Here is a 17,704-nt window from a genome sequence, read left to right on the forward strand (position 1 = left end):
TTATTCCGAGGTACAGAGGAGATGGAACAAGGGTCTAGGGCTTGGGGACAGGGTGAACGTGAACCAGGGGGTGGTTGTTTCCTCAGTTTCCCTTGTTCCTTTAAAGCTGTAATAATTTGGAAGCTCCAACAAACTAATTTTTTACTCTTTGATTCCCCCTCAGAATCCAATTGAGATAATTTTGTTCCAACCGAATTCCAAAAATCTATCCTATGAACCATTTCAGGGGCAATCTGAGGAAACTGAGTAAACAACCACATTATCAATTGCTTTAACTCCCTCTTAATTAACTTAATATTCCTTCCACCAAGGATAGCTATAACTTGGAGATAAACTCTTTTCTGCTGTGTCGACAGTTTAGCACCCATGCTGACACAGCAAACCCACCCCTTGGAGTGAAAATAAATATAATGCGAACAAAAAAACCACTCAGGCACCAGCCCTAACCCCACTGGGTCTGGGACAAAACCACCGACCCGACCAGACGAAACCGGGGGGGGTTAAGTGAGAGGGACCACCCAAAGATGGGGAGCTGGGGGTACTCACCCTCTGACCAGCGCCGACCGGGATAAAACTCCAAGGGAGAGATTTCGCCGGGGACCGACTCCGAGGTGCTGGAGCTGTCGATCCTGTCCCGATCCAGAGCGCCGCCACTAAAACGAGGTCTGCTCATGGACACGGGTAGTCTGACATCCACGGAGCAACCAATGAACCAAGCAGGAAGGGCAAAAACCTGCCCGCTGGCCACTAACCTCCTGCCGCGGGGTCCAGGGGTGTCCACTGCCCCACGTTGGGCGCCAAGACTGCCGAGCTGCTGTCCGAGGTTTTCTCTCTACTCCCCCGGGCAGGGGAGGAGGCTGCACCAGCTGAGCAAAGTAAGAAAAGAGGGACTCTTCTTGGGGGCAAAGTCCAGAGGTTTATTTTCTCCAGGGGAGCTAGCCGAGAAAAGACCGCGAACCGGGAATACAGCAGATTATAAAGGGGGCAGAACATACACAACACTTCAACCAATGAGGGAGAACTTGGGAGGGAACAAACTCGTGACAAACATGCCGGCTCGCCAATAGGGAATGCGACAGGGAGGGACCCTTGTTCCCGATCCAGTCACCCACCGAGGAGGAGAGAACTTTCTGGAAAGAGGGAAGGGGACAGTGGGTGATGGACAGGAACTCAGGGAGGGATTGACAGAGGGTAACCAGGGGAACAGGGGTGGAGACAAAAAACTGACACTCTCAAAAGGAGGGGTTACCAGGGGAGGAGGGGGAGGGAACCCCAGAACCGAACCATTATAACTTTAGGGGGAAACAGAATAAACCAAATGAACCCTGCACCACAACAGGGCTGGACCTGGGATCATGCTCAAACCCTCTTCATCTCTTTAGCCCAGAAATGAGTTCTGCACCTTTAAGGTAGGTGCTGAGAGCAAAGGGAGGCAGGAAGTGAGCAGGTTTTTTAAGGAACTGCACTCCTCCATATTCTGGCTCCTGGACAGACAGATAGCAGGACAGGGCTCTCCTTTGGTTTTAGTTAGTTTTTAGCTCTCTGAGGCAGATAAGTGCCCTGGACTGTGATTTTTCCTTTACTTCAGAGCTGTTTAAACCTGCTCTGAACATCCAGAAGAGCACTGGCAGCTCCACCTGTGGCTCATTGGGCCAAGCCTGGTCCACGGCATTTCCAGTGCTGGTGAAACTGATAAGAGACTGACTGGGAGGAGTTACAGCCCACAGAGGGACTTTCTGAGTTTGTCATCTCTTTTGGAGTGGCAAGAGGTCTTATTGTTTAATATTGGTCATTTGCTGTGCTCGTGAATGATTTCTCTGTTAAATAAACAGGTTTTTTTCCACTTTTCTCCAAGGAAAACTTTTACCGAACTGGCTGGGGTAGGGGCTGCTTGAATTTGCTTTCTAGAGGACACCCCTTTTGGAGGTTTTCTCCCAAATCTGCCCTAAACCAGGAGAGGGCAGTGGGGAGAGGGGGAGCCGAAAGTGGCTGTAGGGTGGAGGCTGGAGAGAGGGACCCTGGGACCCCGAAACTCCCCAGCATCCCTAAGCAGGACCCTGGAGAGGTGGGATCCCCAGGAGCTATGGGATCTTTGGCAGCCATGAGAGAGGGACCACCAGAACCCCAGAGAGATGAGACTGGAAGTGGGACACTCCTGGTGGCTTTTTTAGATTCACTTGTGCTTTTTGAAGGTTTCTATGGACACCAGGTGACTTCTAGAGATGGACTTGGGCGGAAGACCTTCAGCCTCACTGTGCTCATCCCTTGTTTTTCCCCAAACCAGGATTTCCCCTTCCCAAATCTTGGCCCAATGGAGGAGGAGACTGCAAGGAAGAGGAGGATGCCCAGAGACACTCAGGCAGGTGAGGAGGAAGTCAGTGCCCCTTTCCCCCTCTCTCCTGCTCCATCTCCCAGCCCAGCATGGCCCCTGGCTGCAGGACAACCCCACTGCCAACGCCGTCCTGCTGGGGATGCACTGGGGGATCTCCTTCCCCTTCCCTCTGGCACGGAGGCACATTCACAGGCTCTGGGGCAGGAGGGGGAACCGCGGGCGCTTTGGGGTGCATGGCTCGGCTGCTCCCGGCGCGGTTCCCCCAAGCCCCCGGCGCGGCTCCGCCAGGCCCCCCCACCACGGCACTGGCTGGAGGTTCTTTAACAGAAATGCTGGTAAATTGACCATCTGGAATGACACTAAATACAATTTCAAGAAGCTGCTGGTTTGCCGGGCAATTTGCTGAATTCCACATTGTTGTTTCTTTCAGTAAAACTGCACTTTAAAAGGTCTAGTAAATTTATGCTTGCATAAAATTTTGGCTACCATGGGCTTATCTCAAAACTAAATTACATAAAAACATGACACACTTATTACATCCTTTGAATCTCCCCAGTAAATCCATCACACTGTTATTTCAATTGCGGATTGTTCAACTTTTCAGTGCCTTTTTTCCATGAATAGCATCAGAATAAGTTCAATTTTGTTATATGTATACTTTTAAGGATATTAATTTTTGATTCTGTAATGTTTAATCCAAATTCCGGGTTGATAACACTAAGCAAAGTTAAGCTTCATTATTGTCAGATTTGAGCAATGTTAAGTTAAATTCCAAAATTTGAAATCCTGTTGTTTTGGATTGAGAGATAATGTGTGTATTGTATTTGCCATCTGTCAGAGGTAGGGCAGTTATCTTCTGCTAATTGGGCAGTTTTCTTTATCTCTTCAACAAATCAATCCTCCCTCCAGGGAGATATCTTTTGTTAATGGGCCATTGAGTGTAACTGCAGGACCGATAAAAATTACATCATCCCACTGTGAGGTGCTCTGCCCAGAGGGAGGAGCCACGCAGTGCAGACATGGTGAGGCTGGGGATGAGGAGCAGCTTGTCCAAACAGGGTCAGCCCTCAAGGGGCTCATTCTTCTCCATGCCCAGACCTCCCAAGGAGACATTCAGCATCAAGATCACCTGGGGAATGCTTCTATCAGCTCTTCTCTGAACTGGAACATAAAAAAATACTTGATTAAAGAAAAAAAATAATAATGAGGTGCACTTTGAAATCTTTCATCCTTAAAGGAACTCTACACTGACTCCAATCAGCTGCACAAGCCATGGACACATGAAGAGCACTGAAGAAAGAGCCCTCAAGAGCTTTCTGTGTTTTGACAATCCCCATGTTGGATTTGGGGCTGAGTCCAGGAGCCTCAGGCACTGAGAGAAGGATGAAGAAGCTGCTCAAGGAGTCAGCAGCAAAACTCCAAGTCCCCTGGAGCATCACTGGGCCCCAGGGAGGGCAGGGAGTGCCAATGGCTCCCCAGGGACTGCTGAGAGCAGATCCTTGAGGACAGGAGTGCAGGGAGCCCAAGGCTCTGGGCAGGGAACTGCAATGCTGAGCAAGGCCTAGGCTGGCTGGGGGAAGCAGAAAGGCCAAGCCCTGAGCCCAGCCTGGGCCAGCAGGGCCTGTCCCTCACGGGTGGCTCGGGGCTCTCTGTGGGGCAGGGGGATGTGAGGGGCAGCAAGGACAAATGCCATCAACCCGTGTGACACTCCAGATCCTGATGGAATCAAGGGGCCAGTGTGACACTATGGGGCCTCATGGAAACAAGAGGCCATTGTGAGCCTGCAGGGCTGGAACACCCCAGAACACTGAAATGATGGGGGGAACCAAAGGCTCCTTTCCTTGATTTTGGTGCACAGGAGAAACAGCAACCAGATATTCTCAACATGGCCAGATGGAAAGAATATTCTTGGTAGGACAGGACCCACAAGGTTCATCAAGTCCAGCTCTGAAGTGATTGGCCCACACAAGGATTGAACCCACTACCTCAGTTATCCAAAAACGTTCCACATAAGTAGGATTACAAGGAGAAGAAATAGAGAACAACAGAAAAACAGACAATCGATAGACATGCATGTAAGTATGAACAGTTCTGTTTCCAGTGTTACTAACTGAAGAACCCCAGCAGAAGGCAGAATCCAGACCATGGGCTTGGCCTCGTGCTCCAGCCTTTAATCCCCTGGGCCTTCATGGGCCCGCCCCAGGGGTGGGACTGCCAGTGGCTTGCCCAATCAGAGTCAGGGATGGCACCAGCTTTTAGTGTGTGATTGATTGGCAGCTCTGCCAATCAGAGCTCGGCTAGTGCAGCGGTTGTGTTATTGATTGACAGCTCAGCCAATCAGAGCTTGGTTAGAACAGCCCCTGCTGTGTGATTGACAGCTCTGCCAGGGCTGGGGGCGGGGCTCTGTCCCACCACAAACCAAGGCCTGACCCAGCCCTGGCCCCACACGGGCATTCCGAGCACCCCGAGGTGTCTCGGGACATCGATCTCATCCAGACTCTGACAGCGACCATGGTGACAGTACGGAACCTCATGGAACCAAGGGTCACTTGTGACAATGCGGGTCCAAGGAAACTCTGGTGGGACTGTGGAACTGCATGGAATCAAGGAAACCATTGTGCAGTTCAGGGGCCCTGTGGAAGCTCATAGAAACGAGGAGCCATTGTGACACAGCAGGGCCGCATGGTGCCAAGGGACCACTATGACTCTGTTGGGGCTCATGAAACCAAGAAGCCATTGTGACATTGCCAGACTTCATGGAATCAAGGAGACCATTGTGATGGTGTGGAGACCCATGAAATCAGCGGAACATGGAACAGGTCTGCCTGCTTTGGCCTCCTGGGGCCTGTCTGACAGGTCCTGCTGAATTTGAGATGTCAAGGGCCACTTCCCATCTGACTGTGAAGCACTGGGGCTCCGTGCTTTCCTTCCTATGGAAAAGAACTATCTTTCTTGTCTAGGCTCCCATGGCTTAAATTAGGATTGCACCTCTAAAATTCCCTATATCCAAGGCTTTCTCCCAGACAAAATCTGCCAATACAGTCAAGTCTGGTTAGCCTTGGCCTCTGGTGACTGCCTCTCATCTGCCCCTGGGGCTTGCCTGTTTTCTTCTTGTGGAAACCACTGTGACACTGTGGGGCATTGTGGAGCCAAAGGGCATTGTTACACTGTAGGAACTTGTGGAACCAAGGGGATCATTGTGACACTGTAGTGTCTTGAGGAACCATGGAGATCATTGTGACGCTTTTGGGTCTTGTGAAATGCAGGGGCATTGTGACACTGCAGAGCACTATGGATCCAAGGGACCACTGTGACACTGTGGAGCCTCACAGAACCAAGCACATCACTGCGGTTCTGTTGAGCTGCATGGCCCCAAGGGGCCAGTGTGAAGCAGCAGGGCTTTGTGGAACCAAGAGGCCATTGTTGCATTTCAGGGCCTCATGGAGCCAAAGGGCCGTTGTGATCCTGTGGGGCACCATGGATCCATGGAGACCATTGTGGCACTGCAAGGCCCTATGGAATCATTGTGGCAGTGTGGGGCCCCAGGGAACCAAAGAGCCATTGTGACCCTGCAGGGCCTCATGGAGGGAAGGGGTCATTGTGACATTGTGGGAAGCTGTGGAACCATTGTTGCACTACTGGGCCCCAACGGAACCAAGCGGCCATGGTGACACAGCAGGGCTTCATGGAACACAAAGACCATTATGACACTGTGGGGCCTTTTGGAACCATGGAGACCATTAAGATCCTTAAGAACTTGTGTAACCAAGGGGCCATTATGATGCCACAGGACATCATGGAAGCAAGAGAACCACTGTGATGTTGCAAGACTTCATGGAAGCATAGAGCCATGTGACACTGCAGGGCCCTATGGAACCAAGAGAACACAAAATAGGTCTGGATGTCTTGCCCTCCCAGGAGTCACCTGACAGGTCTGGCTGACCTTGGAATGTGGAAGGCCACTCCCATCTGCCCCTGAAACACTGGGGCTCTGGGCTTTCCTTTGTATGGAAAAGAACTGTCCATCTTTTCCAGGTATCCATGGCCAAAATTAGGATCCACCTTCGAATTTCTGTGTATCCAAGGATTGCTGCCAGACATAAGCTGCCAGAGGAGACAGATCTGGATGGTCTTTAATTCCTGAGTGCCAGCACTCACCTGTTTTCCAAACACTGGAAAGGGCTCTATGTTTTTCTTTCTGTGGAAAAAATCCTCCTTCTCCAGGCACAAATGTCTGAAATTAGGATTCCACATTCATAATTTTGAATATCCAAGGGTTGCTCCCAGACAAACCTGCCAGGACAAACAGGTCAGGCTTGCCTTAGCCTCTGGTGGCTGCCATTCATCAGCTCCTGAAACATGGGGGTTCTGTGGTTTCCTTCTTATGAAGACCAGTGTGACACTTGGTGGCCTTGTGAAATGCAGGGGCATTGTGACACTGTGGAGCCTCGTGGAACCAAGGACATCACTGTGGCTCTGTTGGGCCCCACGGTCCCAAGGGGCCAGTGCAAAGCAGCAGTGTGGGAGTTAGCCCGGCTGTAACTCGGAGTCAGCCAGATTTTACTCCAAAAGAACCCAGCGTGAGGTTCAAGCCCTGGGAATCATTTGTTCAACTTAGGATGAGCTTGGGAGTTCTCCCATAAGCCTTTAGTGTTGTTAAGTTAAGTTGTCCAAGTTCTGCTTCCCTACTGGTTACTTGTTTCCCCTATATGAGTATTGTTCTAGTTCTCTAGCCCCAAGTGTATATGTTGTTGCTTTCCCTTTATCTCAGGTCTTTGGATCCTGCCCTTCATGCTGTGCTCAACTTCTCCATGTTTATTGTTTTTCACCCCATTATTGAAGTTCTTTTTGGGCAATTCCATTGAACCCACTCCTTTTCATTTTTGCCAACTTCACTCTTGAGTCAGGGAACCAGAGAGGTTTGTTGCAGCCACCCTCACTGTGACATCTGGCCCCTGAGCAGGGACCCTGACATTCAGTTACATCAGCTGGGGTTAGCTGATAGATAGGCCAGTGCTCCCCGGGATTTTGGATTGTGGGCCCAGTGGATTTCCCATCACTTTGAGGGACCTGAGCCAGCATTGGTGGGGACGATGACGGTTTCTTCCTGTGGAGGATTTCAGGTGGGTTTGGGAAAATGCAGGACATTTATTGCCTATTTTGTCACCGTGTTTTTCAAATACGGATCCACATCCCATAATTGATTTGGGGCGTTCTGGTGGCTGTTCCCCCCAAAGTGGAGAAGGAGAAAAATGGGTGGTCAGTTGTCCAAAGTAGAAAGGAGGTTGTATGGACACTTTAAGTTAATTCTCACTGATCATGACAAAATATTTTCAAAGAACAAATTAAAATCAATCGTGAGGTGAATCATTCAAAATTTTCCAGACACTTATGCTGACGATATCCATACTACTGAATTTTGTGACTCTGTGGGATTTAAATTGTAGAACCTTTCGATCAAAAGGGACCCCGTTGCACCCGCATGAGCCCCTTCTTCTACACCATCCTTGAGACCCTTCGCCAGCAAGCTCTGAGTCGAAAACTTGATCCATCAGTCACTCCTAACCCGGGACCTTCCCTGAAACCTGCCTTTCTTGGACTTTCCATGATGGTCCAAGATGGCAATGGCCACGCTGTCTTGGAGCATTGTGCCCTGGAGACCCAAGATGGAAGAAGCCCGAATGTGGCTCGGGAGCCTGGCCATCCTCCCTCCATCTTGGCTCCTCCACCTCCTGCTACCACAACCTTCTCTTCCACTCTGAACGAACCTCCAGACTCCACCCCCGTGCCTGCAGGTCACGCCTCCACTGTCATTCATTCCACGTCCACCCTGGGCCACAGCTCCAGAAAATGACAAAATGGCAGCACCCTTTACTCACCCTCTGGCAACAATATAAACCCCATGGTCAAGGATACTAAGCCAAACTGTCACACTATTTCTAATCCAAGTGTTTCTGCTCCAAGTTATTCTTCCTCCCCAGAAGACAGTTTGGATTCCCCAGAGCCACCTCTCCCCTCAAGCCTAGAAGATCCCGGGGAAAGGATCTGGAAGGAAGCAGTTAAGGAAGGAGACTGGCAAATAGTCTTGAAACTCCTCATTGCCCCAGGACATGATGAAAGAAGGGAGCAGAATCCCAGGTATCAGCCACAGGTTTATGGGGAAATCAAGGAGCTGTGTAGGGCAGCTAAAGACTAGAGACAGGACTCACCTTGTTTCAATGGCCTAATGAGGGCCATGTTTACAGCACATGTAACCCCCTATGATTTAAAATATATATGACCATGTTTTTGTCACCTACAGAATACACCCTGTGGGAAAGGGGGATGGAAGTGTTTACTAAATCAATTAATAGCAGACTATGCTAATAATGAGGCAAGGGCGCAATTGACAATCAGCTATCTAGCTGGAAAAGGACAACACAGCCTGCCAGATGATCAAGCAGCAGGTATCCCCAGAGAAGTATTGGACGATATAAAAGAGATGGCTCTGAAAGCTTTAATCCAGGTACCGGATGGTAGCACCCCCCGTTTGGACTATGTAAACATAAGACAAGAACCCTGAGAGCCCTGCATGAAATTGATTGATTGCCTTAAACAGGCACTAGAGAAACAAGTCTGGGATGAAAAGACTCAAAATGAATTACTAAAATCATTGGGGGTAGCCAATGCCAACCTGGAATGTAAGAAAGGGCTGCGTGCCCTTCCACTAGAGATGGAACCCACACTCCTGCAGATGATTGAGGCTGTAATTGCCTCAGGACAGCAGAACACGTAGCGGCCATACAAGCCCAGGCCATTGGGCAAGGAGTTGCAGAGGCCCTAGTGGCCATGCCATTCCCCTTTAAGGGGCCCCAGCAACAATTACAGGGCCCAAAAATCTGTTTCTGGTGTGGTCAACAAGGACATTTTAGAAAATATTGTATCTGTGGTACGACGGTGTCCGGTCCCTAACAGAAATCACATCAAATTAAGCAGAATTTTGGTTTTTGCAATGGCCCAATGCAGGCTGGGATGATGATCCACCCTCACAGCTGGCCCAGGGCAGGCCTGGAGTGGCCATGCTGGCACCTTGGTGGCACCTTGGGCTTGGCACAGACTTGAAGAGGGTCTATGTTTTCTACAGAGAAACTCAAGAGTTTTAGATTGCTTCAAAGAATTAAAAAGACAAAATCCCTCTTTGGCTGTGTGCAGTCAGATCTCCAAGCAAAGCAGATCCCAAGTGAGTGAGGAGAGACAGGATGGGGATGGGGAATGTGGAGCAAGGTTGTTGACACTGGGTCAGAGCTCAAGGCACAGCTTCTCAGAACAGGCCAGACCTCCTTAGGAGAGTCCCTGGATCAATATCAATCACAGAATGCTTCAATCACCTCTTGTGTAATAAGAAAAATAATAAAAGACATGATTTAAAATAGGAATACATATTTACTAGAAAATTTTTGAAATATTTCTGCAGGAGGAAACCTTCCTGATGAACAGCACTAGAGCAGAGGGAAATCAAGACAGAGCCATGGTTTGTCAGGACTTGCTTGACGCTAATAAGCCCCGTGGTGCATTTGGAGCTGAGCCCTGGAACGTCAGGACCTGAGAGGAGATTGTACAAACCTTTCCAGGAGTCAAAGTCAGAAGAAAACCCCAGGTATGTCAAGTCATGAATGGGTCCTACTAATCCCCAACACAGGCTGATCATGGACTTATTGGAGAAGAGAACTGGAAGCCAGGATGGCACACAAACTTCTCAAAGACTCAGTGTGAAAAGGAAAATTCAAAGTACTTTAAAAACCTTGAGTATCTCAAAGTATTAATGAGCCCCACTGAGTGTCAGTACAAAGCTCTCAAGGGACTCATTAAAGCAGATAATTGGGGCCATGATTGCACAAATTCTCACAGAGTCTGTATCAAAAGGGAAACACCAACTATGTTAAAATAACTGAAGTACCTTGAAGTATTAATGAGCCCCACTGAGTGTTGCTCCTGACAAAGCCTCTCCAGGGACTAATTACAGCAGATAATTGGAGGCCATGATTGCACAAACCTCTCAGAGTGTCCAAGGCAAAAGCAAAACCCAAAGTCCTTTGAAAACCCTGCAGTTGCTGGGAGCATTCAGGAGCCCCCAGGGCCATTGCTGAGCAAGGCTCCCCAGGGACTCCTTCCAGCAGATCCTTGAGGCCACTGGGATGTGGGCTAGGGGGGGATGCTGAGGGCAGGACAAGGGGCTGACAGTGCCCAGCCTGGCTGGGGCTGTGCCAGGAGGCCCCAGGGCCTCAGGACAAGGTGTCTCCTCCCAGCCCTTGGTGGCACAGACCCTGCTGTGCCCCAGGCCACCAAGACTTGGCTTCTCTTTGTCCCCACCTGGCATCACTGCCTCCAGTTCTCTGCTCTGCCTGGGGCCTGGGGACACTTTCTCAGTTGTGTCCCTCAGTGGGACCCATTAAAAGTCCAAGAAACTTTGGAGTTGGATTCTGCCTTGGAGTTCTGGAGAGGTTTCTTCAGCTGCCTCTCAGGGACTGATGTTCAGGGCCTGAGCACAAAGCCCCAGAGGGTCATTAAAGTCCTGCTGCTGTGTCTGTGCTGCTGAGCTGGGCTGGGCTCCTGGCACAGAGGCAGCTCCTGGTAAGCAAGCAGAGCTTCAAAAGCACATTTCTCTTGATGAGCAGCTCTTCTGCCAGCCCTGCAGGGCTGGGGCACTGCCTGCAGCCAGCCCGGGCACAGCCCAGAGGCACAGAGAGCTTCAATCAGTCAGGGCTGGGAAGGTGCTGGGAAGTGCCTGGGGCAGAATCCCTGCCAGCCCTTGGCACAGGAACCTCTGGCTGCAGGACAATGCAGCTGCAGCTCCTGGAGTGATCTCCTAAAGCTGGAACATCCCAATGCCTGCAGACTCTGTGAGTACATTCTCTGATTGTCTCTTGTGCAGAGCAGCCAGGGGTGCCCAGGGCTGTCCTGCAGAGCAGGCTCCTGCAGCCCAGGGCGCTGTGCTGGGGCAGGGACTCTGCTGCCTGCCTGGGACAGCTCTCAGCCGGCCCGGGGAGCTGCTGCCAGCACTGGGGGACAAGATCTGGGTGGCAGGAGACAGCTGGTAAGGGTTGGAAGTGTTCTCCTTGTGTGGTGAGGATGCTGCATTGTTCAGGACTGCTCTCAGCATGACATTTAACTGCAGAACATTTTGAATGAGATAATATCAGAAGCAGAGCGAGGAAGGGGCTGCATAAAAGAGAAAATCCTGTGATTTTAATCTACTGCTCTGGGTTGTCTGGATTGTAAATTGCAAACAGATATTCATCTCTCACTTGAGGGTGAGAAAAATAATTTTTTTTTCCAGATGGTTATTAACTAGGCAGTGACAGAAATCAGCACAGGCAGAATCAGGCTTGCTTTTCCAGCCTACTTCGGTTTCCTTTGACAATGCCATCACAGCCTACAGAGCCAGAGCTGCCCCTGGGCAGTGCCAGAGCTGGGAGGGGTCTGCAGGGCAGAGCTGAGCCCCCAGGGCTGGGCTGGGCTCTGGCAGCACTGGCAGGGCCCAGCCCTGGGCACAGGGAAGCAGCTGCTGGCAGGGACAGCTCCAGGCAGCAGAGCCCTGGGCAGGCAATGGGGGGAAAGTGCACCCAAGCTGTACTGGGATACTTAAAGTCCTGTCCAAACCCAAGTATTCCATGATTATTTTTTTACAGATTCCCATGCCAAGTCACAGCAAATGTCCAACAGCAGCTCTATCAGCCACTTCTTCCTGCTGGCATTGGCAGACACGCGGCAGCTGCAGCTCCTGCACTTCTGCCTCTTGCTGGGCATCTCCCTGGCTGCCCTCCTGGGCAACGGCCTCATCATCAGCGCCGTAGCCTGTGGCCACCACCTGCGCACACCCATGTTCTTCTTCCTGCTCAACCTGGCCCTCAGCGACCTGGGCTCCATCTGCACCACTGTCCCCAAAGCCATGCACAATTCCCTCTGGGACACCACCACCATCTCCTACACAGGATGTGCTGCACAGCTCTTTTTCTATCTGTTCTTCATCTCAGCAGAGTTTTGCCTCCTGACCATCATGTGCTACGACCGCTACGTGTCCATCTGCAAACCCCTGCACTACGGGACCCTCCTGGGCAGCAGAGCTTGTGCCCACATGTCAGCAGCTGCCTGGGCCAGTGGCTTCCTCAATGCTCTACTGCACACGGCCAATACATTTTCCCTGCCCCTGTGCCATGGCAATGTTCTGGGCCAGTTCTTCTGTGAAATCCCCCAGATCCTCAAGCTCTCCTGCTCCAAATCCCACCTCAGGGAAATTGGGCTAATTGCTTTTAGTGCCTGTTTAGCACTTGGTTGTTTTGTGTTCATAGTTTTCTCCTATGTGCAGATCTTCAGGGCTGTGCTGAGGATCCCCTCTGAGCAGGGACGGCACAAAGCCTTTTCCACCTGCCTCCCTCACCTGGCTGTGGTCTCTTTGTTCCTCAGCACTGGCACATTTGCCCACCTAAAGCCTCCCTCCATCTCCTCCACATCTCTGGATCTGGCCCTGTCAGTTCTGTACTCGGTGGTGCCTCCAGCCCTGAACCCCCTCATCTACAGCCTGAGGAACCAGGAGCTCAAGGCTGCAGTGTGGAGAATGATGAATGGATACTTTCAGGAACATTAAACTGCTGGAGAGTTTCTGCAAACCACTCCTAATAAAAGTAATCTTTGATAATTCCTGTTAGTTTTGTTGTGGGTTTGTTCTTTTGTATTACTTTTATTAATACTGACCAAAAAGAAATGTACTTGTTTGTACCATTTCTCATTACGTTTCTCTCCTAATTTAGAGCAGCCCCAGCTTGTGTCAACAAGGAATTGTTCTCTCAATGACTTTAAACAAACTAATTGATCACCCAGCAGAGTTTTCTCCAGAGATGCCCTTTTGTTGCCTTCTCTAGAGCTGCAGCAGCAATGTCTGTCTGCAGAGCTGGGGCAGATCAGTGCTGGCACAGCAGCTGTGCCCAGCAGCAGCAGCAGCACTTGGTGTTGCCAGTGCTGCTGCCGTGGCCCTGCCCGCTGCCCTGGTGGCCCTGGTGTTGCTGCAGGGCCTGAGTGCTCTCGGGGCCGGGCACAGTCCTGGGGGTGGCAGTGGCGGGGCTGCAGCAGGGACAGGCCATGGGCACTGCTGGGGCAGCGCTGACGCCTCAGGCCAGGCCCTGGGGGCTCCAGGCTCCTTGCCCAGGCTCTCTCAAGAACACGGCCAGGCCAATGCTCAGCACAGAAAAGCCCCAAGGTGAGCAGCCCCAGGCTGGCTGTGGGCAGGCTGGGGGCAAACAGCATGGCTGGGGCTCTGCAAGGGCCCTGGGGGAGACGGGAAGGAGCAGCAGAGCAGGGGCTGATCCATCCCCAGTGCGCTGCACAGCCCAGGGCAGCGTCCCAGAGCGTCCTCATGGAGGTGCCAACAACATCTCCCCTCTGCAGCCCTGGCCTCTCCCCCAGCTCACAGAGGTGCCCCATCCTTGCAGGCACAGACACGGCAGCACTGGCTCAGGAGCCCCTGTTTGCATTGCACAGAGCAGGCAGGAGCACCCCCATGCTGTTGCTGTGGGGACATGAACCTGAGGGAGCACAAATGCCATCAGCCCCTGGGGCCAGCAAGGGCTGGGGGACACCAGGGAAACCACTCAGCTTTGTCGTGGCCTCTGCAGTCAGCCAGAAAGTTTGTTCCCATTAGCTGGGAGATTCCTGTCCCACTGCAGATGCTATTACTCAGAGCCAGGGCTGCCTGGCAGCCACCCCCAAACTGCCCTGAGCATTTCCTTGGCTTCACCTTTGCTTTTTTTCCCCCCCTTTTTTTTTTGTACCAAATTCTTCCTCTTGCCCAGCCCTGTTCCCTCCCCTGCAAACAGCCCATCCCTGTTTGCCCTTTCCTCTCTGGCCCCACTTCCCATTGCAGTTCCTGACGTGGCACCATGGGAACATCCCTTGGGGAACAGGATCATCCTCCAAGTGCTGCAGGAATTGTCTGCAGGCTCTTACGGTGCCTGGTGCTGCTCCCTTGCCAGAGGCACCCCAGGCCAGGGGGGCACATCTGGGCTGCTCTGTCTGCCTGTGGGGCTCCCTGTTCTGGGCAATGAGGAGGAGCTGAAGAGGCTCTGCAGGACTGACAGGATGGGCTTTGGGGCTGGCAGGAGAAGCTGAGGCACCTGGGCTGCTGGAGCTTCTGAAGAGGAGGCCCAGGGCTCATCCTGCACCTGCTGCAAGGGTGGATTTAGAGAATCCCAGAATCAGCAAGGTTGGAAAAGACCTTGGAGATCATCAAGTCCAACCTGTGCCCTGACACCACCTTGTCTCCCCCCGGCCTCCTCTTCTCCAGGATAAACAACTCCAGCTCCCTCAGCCTGTCTTCACAGGACTTGTGCTCAAGACCCTTCACCAGCCTTGTTGCCCTTCTCTGGACACACTCCAGCCCCTCCACGTTCTTGCTAAATTTGGGGTCCCAGAACTGGACACAGCCCACGAGGTGCTGCCCAACCAGCACCCAGCACAGGGGAAGAATTGCTCTGCTGGTCCTGCTGGTGACACCATTCCTGATCCATAGGAGTGCCAGGGGTTGGATGAGGGAAATGGTCGGGAGGGGGCAGGAGACACAGTCTGATTGACTCTCAGCCATGAAGGGTCTTGATTTTCATACCTATTCAGTCTGCATTAGAAGGTGCTGGGTGTCAATATCAACTGGACATTGCTGATATCAATCTATAAACAGGAAAAAAAATTAAACAGAACAAACTGTTCTCTCTGCATTGTTTTCAAGACAGTATATACACTTTGAATACACTTCAGATATCTGTCTAATTAATTACAGAAAACTTGAAAACTTCTGTTATTACAAATGGCTTTTCTTCTTTGGACATGTTGAACAAATGTTTATGAGCTTTTCTCACTGAATTCCTGAACTGAAGAGGTCAAGAAAAAAGAGGCCTTGGGAGTAGGAAAATTCATCATCAACCTCCAAGTGGCTGAGGATCCATCCTCATCAGAGCAGCAATGAACAGAAGTGGGCACAGCTTTGTGGCTGCCCCAGCTTTGGGATGGGCCCTGGGCCTGGAGCAGGAGCAGCTCTTGAGGGCCCCAAGGCTGGGGCTCTTGTGCTGCCCTGGGCACATGGGATGGCAGCAGGGGCTGCAGAGCTCTCAGCACCTGAGCCAGAGGGGAGCAGGGCAGCCAGGGAGCCTCCTTTGGCCTTGGCCCAGCACCTTCCCCCATGGCTGGGGCAGAGTCCTGTGTGAGCTGCAGCTGCTGCTGTGCTCTTGGCAGGGGCTGAGGCCGTGGGGCCAGTGGCCAGAGCAGCCTGGGCTGAGCAGAGCTGTGAGGCCAGAGCCAGCTGGGCTGGGCTGGGGAGAGGCCCTTGGTGCTGCCCAGAGCTCAGGGCAGCTGGCAGAGCTTGCAGGGAGCTGGGCTGGGCTCAGAGAGCCTGCCCCAGAAACCATCCGTGTCCATCTCAGCCTGGCTGGGCGTGCAGGGGCAGGACTCAGCCCAGGCCTTGTGGGGCAGGGCCAGCGCCTGTGCAAGGCATTGAAAAGAGGCAAGTGCCCCAGAGAGGAGGCTGCTCTGTGCCCTTGGGGGTAGGGACAGAGCAGGGAGGGGGCCCAGGACATTTGTCAGTGCCAGCCTCTGTGCCCAGCCCTTGGCAGCCCTGGCTGCTGAGCCCAGCTTTGGCCTGAGCTGAGTTTGGCTGTGGCCCAGCTCCATCCTCCTGCGGGGCTCAGGGCCTGTTCCCGGCCATGGCCAGCCCTGGCCGGCCTCTCTGCTGGCCCAGAGGCTGGCAGAGCCCGGGGCAGGGCTGTCTGTGCAGGCCCACAGGTGCCAGGGGCTCTGCAGGAGCTGGCAGAGGCTGCCCAGCACGGAGGCCATGGGGCACAGAGCCCCAAGGCTGCTGTGGGCAGCACGGCACAGGGGCCATTCCCAGCCGCAATGCTCCTGGCCTGGGCTGGGCCTGCACAGGGGCTGGGCCACCATGGCTGGGCCAGCACAGGGCCACCAAGGGGCCACGCAGCCGCTGCCGGGGCTGACAGCAAGGCCAGGCACACACAAGCAATTGCTGAGCATGGCCTGCGCTGGCCAGGGCTGACTGTGCCACAGGCAGAGCTCAGCTGCCCTTGGGGGCTGCAGGAACACTCAGGAGCCCAAAGAGCCTCCATGGCTGTGCTGGAGACCAAGGCTGCAGGAGGGAAATGCAGGGCTGCTGCAGGATGGGGAGGGCATGGAATTCCAGCACACACCTCAGCTCTCTGATGATCCCGGCACCATGCTGGGCCCTGTTTCAGACTGAGCAGAGCAGATGTTGATGGGACAGGAGCCCTGCGGGGCTGGCAGGGACCTGCAGCTTGCAAGGTGCTCTGCTGTTCCTCAGGTGCTCTCAGAGAGATCCAATCCCAGCTGGACACCTCAGGGCACAATTGGCACTGCCTGTTCATGGGCACACAGCTGATGTCTGCCTGGAAAGGGGCACAGGTTTAAATAACTGCTAGTTTCATAATATACAAACAAACCTTTATTATCTGGGTTGCTTGAGTACTTTTAAGAAATGGCAAAGTTTTCCCACCAGGAACAGGAATTTCCTGGATCTACTGGATTCTTCTACTGGTGTCAGGAGGAGAAATTCTGATCTTCCCCTCTACCTTTGCCGCCAACATGCAGTCTGATATTTCATGATCGTAATATCTCACTGTTGCCATGATATTTTAGGGAAAAAGCCTCTGCTGGGATTTTTCCTGTTCTGAGGAGCTGAGAGCCTCAGGAAAGAAATGTAAACAATACTCTATGCTGCTGTGGAATGCCACTGGTGCATCTTCCATTGGTCCACGTGGATTGTTTTCAATCAGTGACCAATCACAGCCACCTGTGCCAAGGCTGTGAGCAGTCACAGGATTTTTGTTATTCATTCCTATTCTATTCTTGTCTTTGTAGCCTTCTGATCATCTTCTCTCTGTTCTTTTAGTGTAGTTGTAATGTAGTATTTTAGTATAATATATAACATAATAAATCAGCCTTCTGATGAAAATGGAGTCAAACCTCGTGTCCTCACACAAGGGCTTCTTGTCTAAGAATTGGTGACCCCTGGACGTGTGAAACTGATGGTCACCCCAAGAGTGACCACGGAGTCCAGACTGGAGCTGAAGAAATGAGACCCTGAAGATGGGCAGAGTTCACAGCCAAGGCAAACAGGAGAACCTGTTGGACTTTCCTGGAGATTGTGTCCAGAGACCGCAGAGCAGCAGAGCTGCACAGATGGATCCACAAGGACACTGTCTAAAGGTACTGTTATTTTTTCCCTTCCTGAAGATCCTGCCATTTGCAGAAGGTGGGAGGAAAGTTGGGAAAATGTACCTTCGGAAGCTCTGGTTCCGTTTACTGCGTCAGAGAAGAAAG

At 52.2% G+C, this 17,704-nt stretch overlaps 1 protein-coding gene across 1 annotated transcript; it reads left to right on the forward strand.

Moving 5' to 3' along the window:
- The first annotated feature begins 12,023 nt into the window (after positions 1-12,023).
- LOC135305804 (olfactory receptor 14J1-like) lies at positions 12,024-13,016 on the forward strand. The gene has a single exon (XM_064429459.1). The coding sequence runs from the start codon at positions 12,024-12,026 to the stop codon at positions 12,954-12,956; it is 933 nt and encodes a 310-aa protein (XP_064285529.1). The 3' UTR covers positions 12,957-13,016.
- Positions 13,017-17,704: the final 4,688 nt, after the last annotated feature.

The sequence above is a fragment of the Passer domesticus genome, chromosome 8 (assembly GCF_036417665.1).
Source record: "Passer domesticus isolate bPasDom1 chromosome 8, bPasDom1.hap1, whole genome shotgun sequence".
Taxonomy (NCBI): Eukaryota; Metazoa; Chordata; class Aves; order Passeriformes; family Passeridae; genus Passer; species Passer domesticus.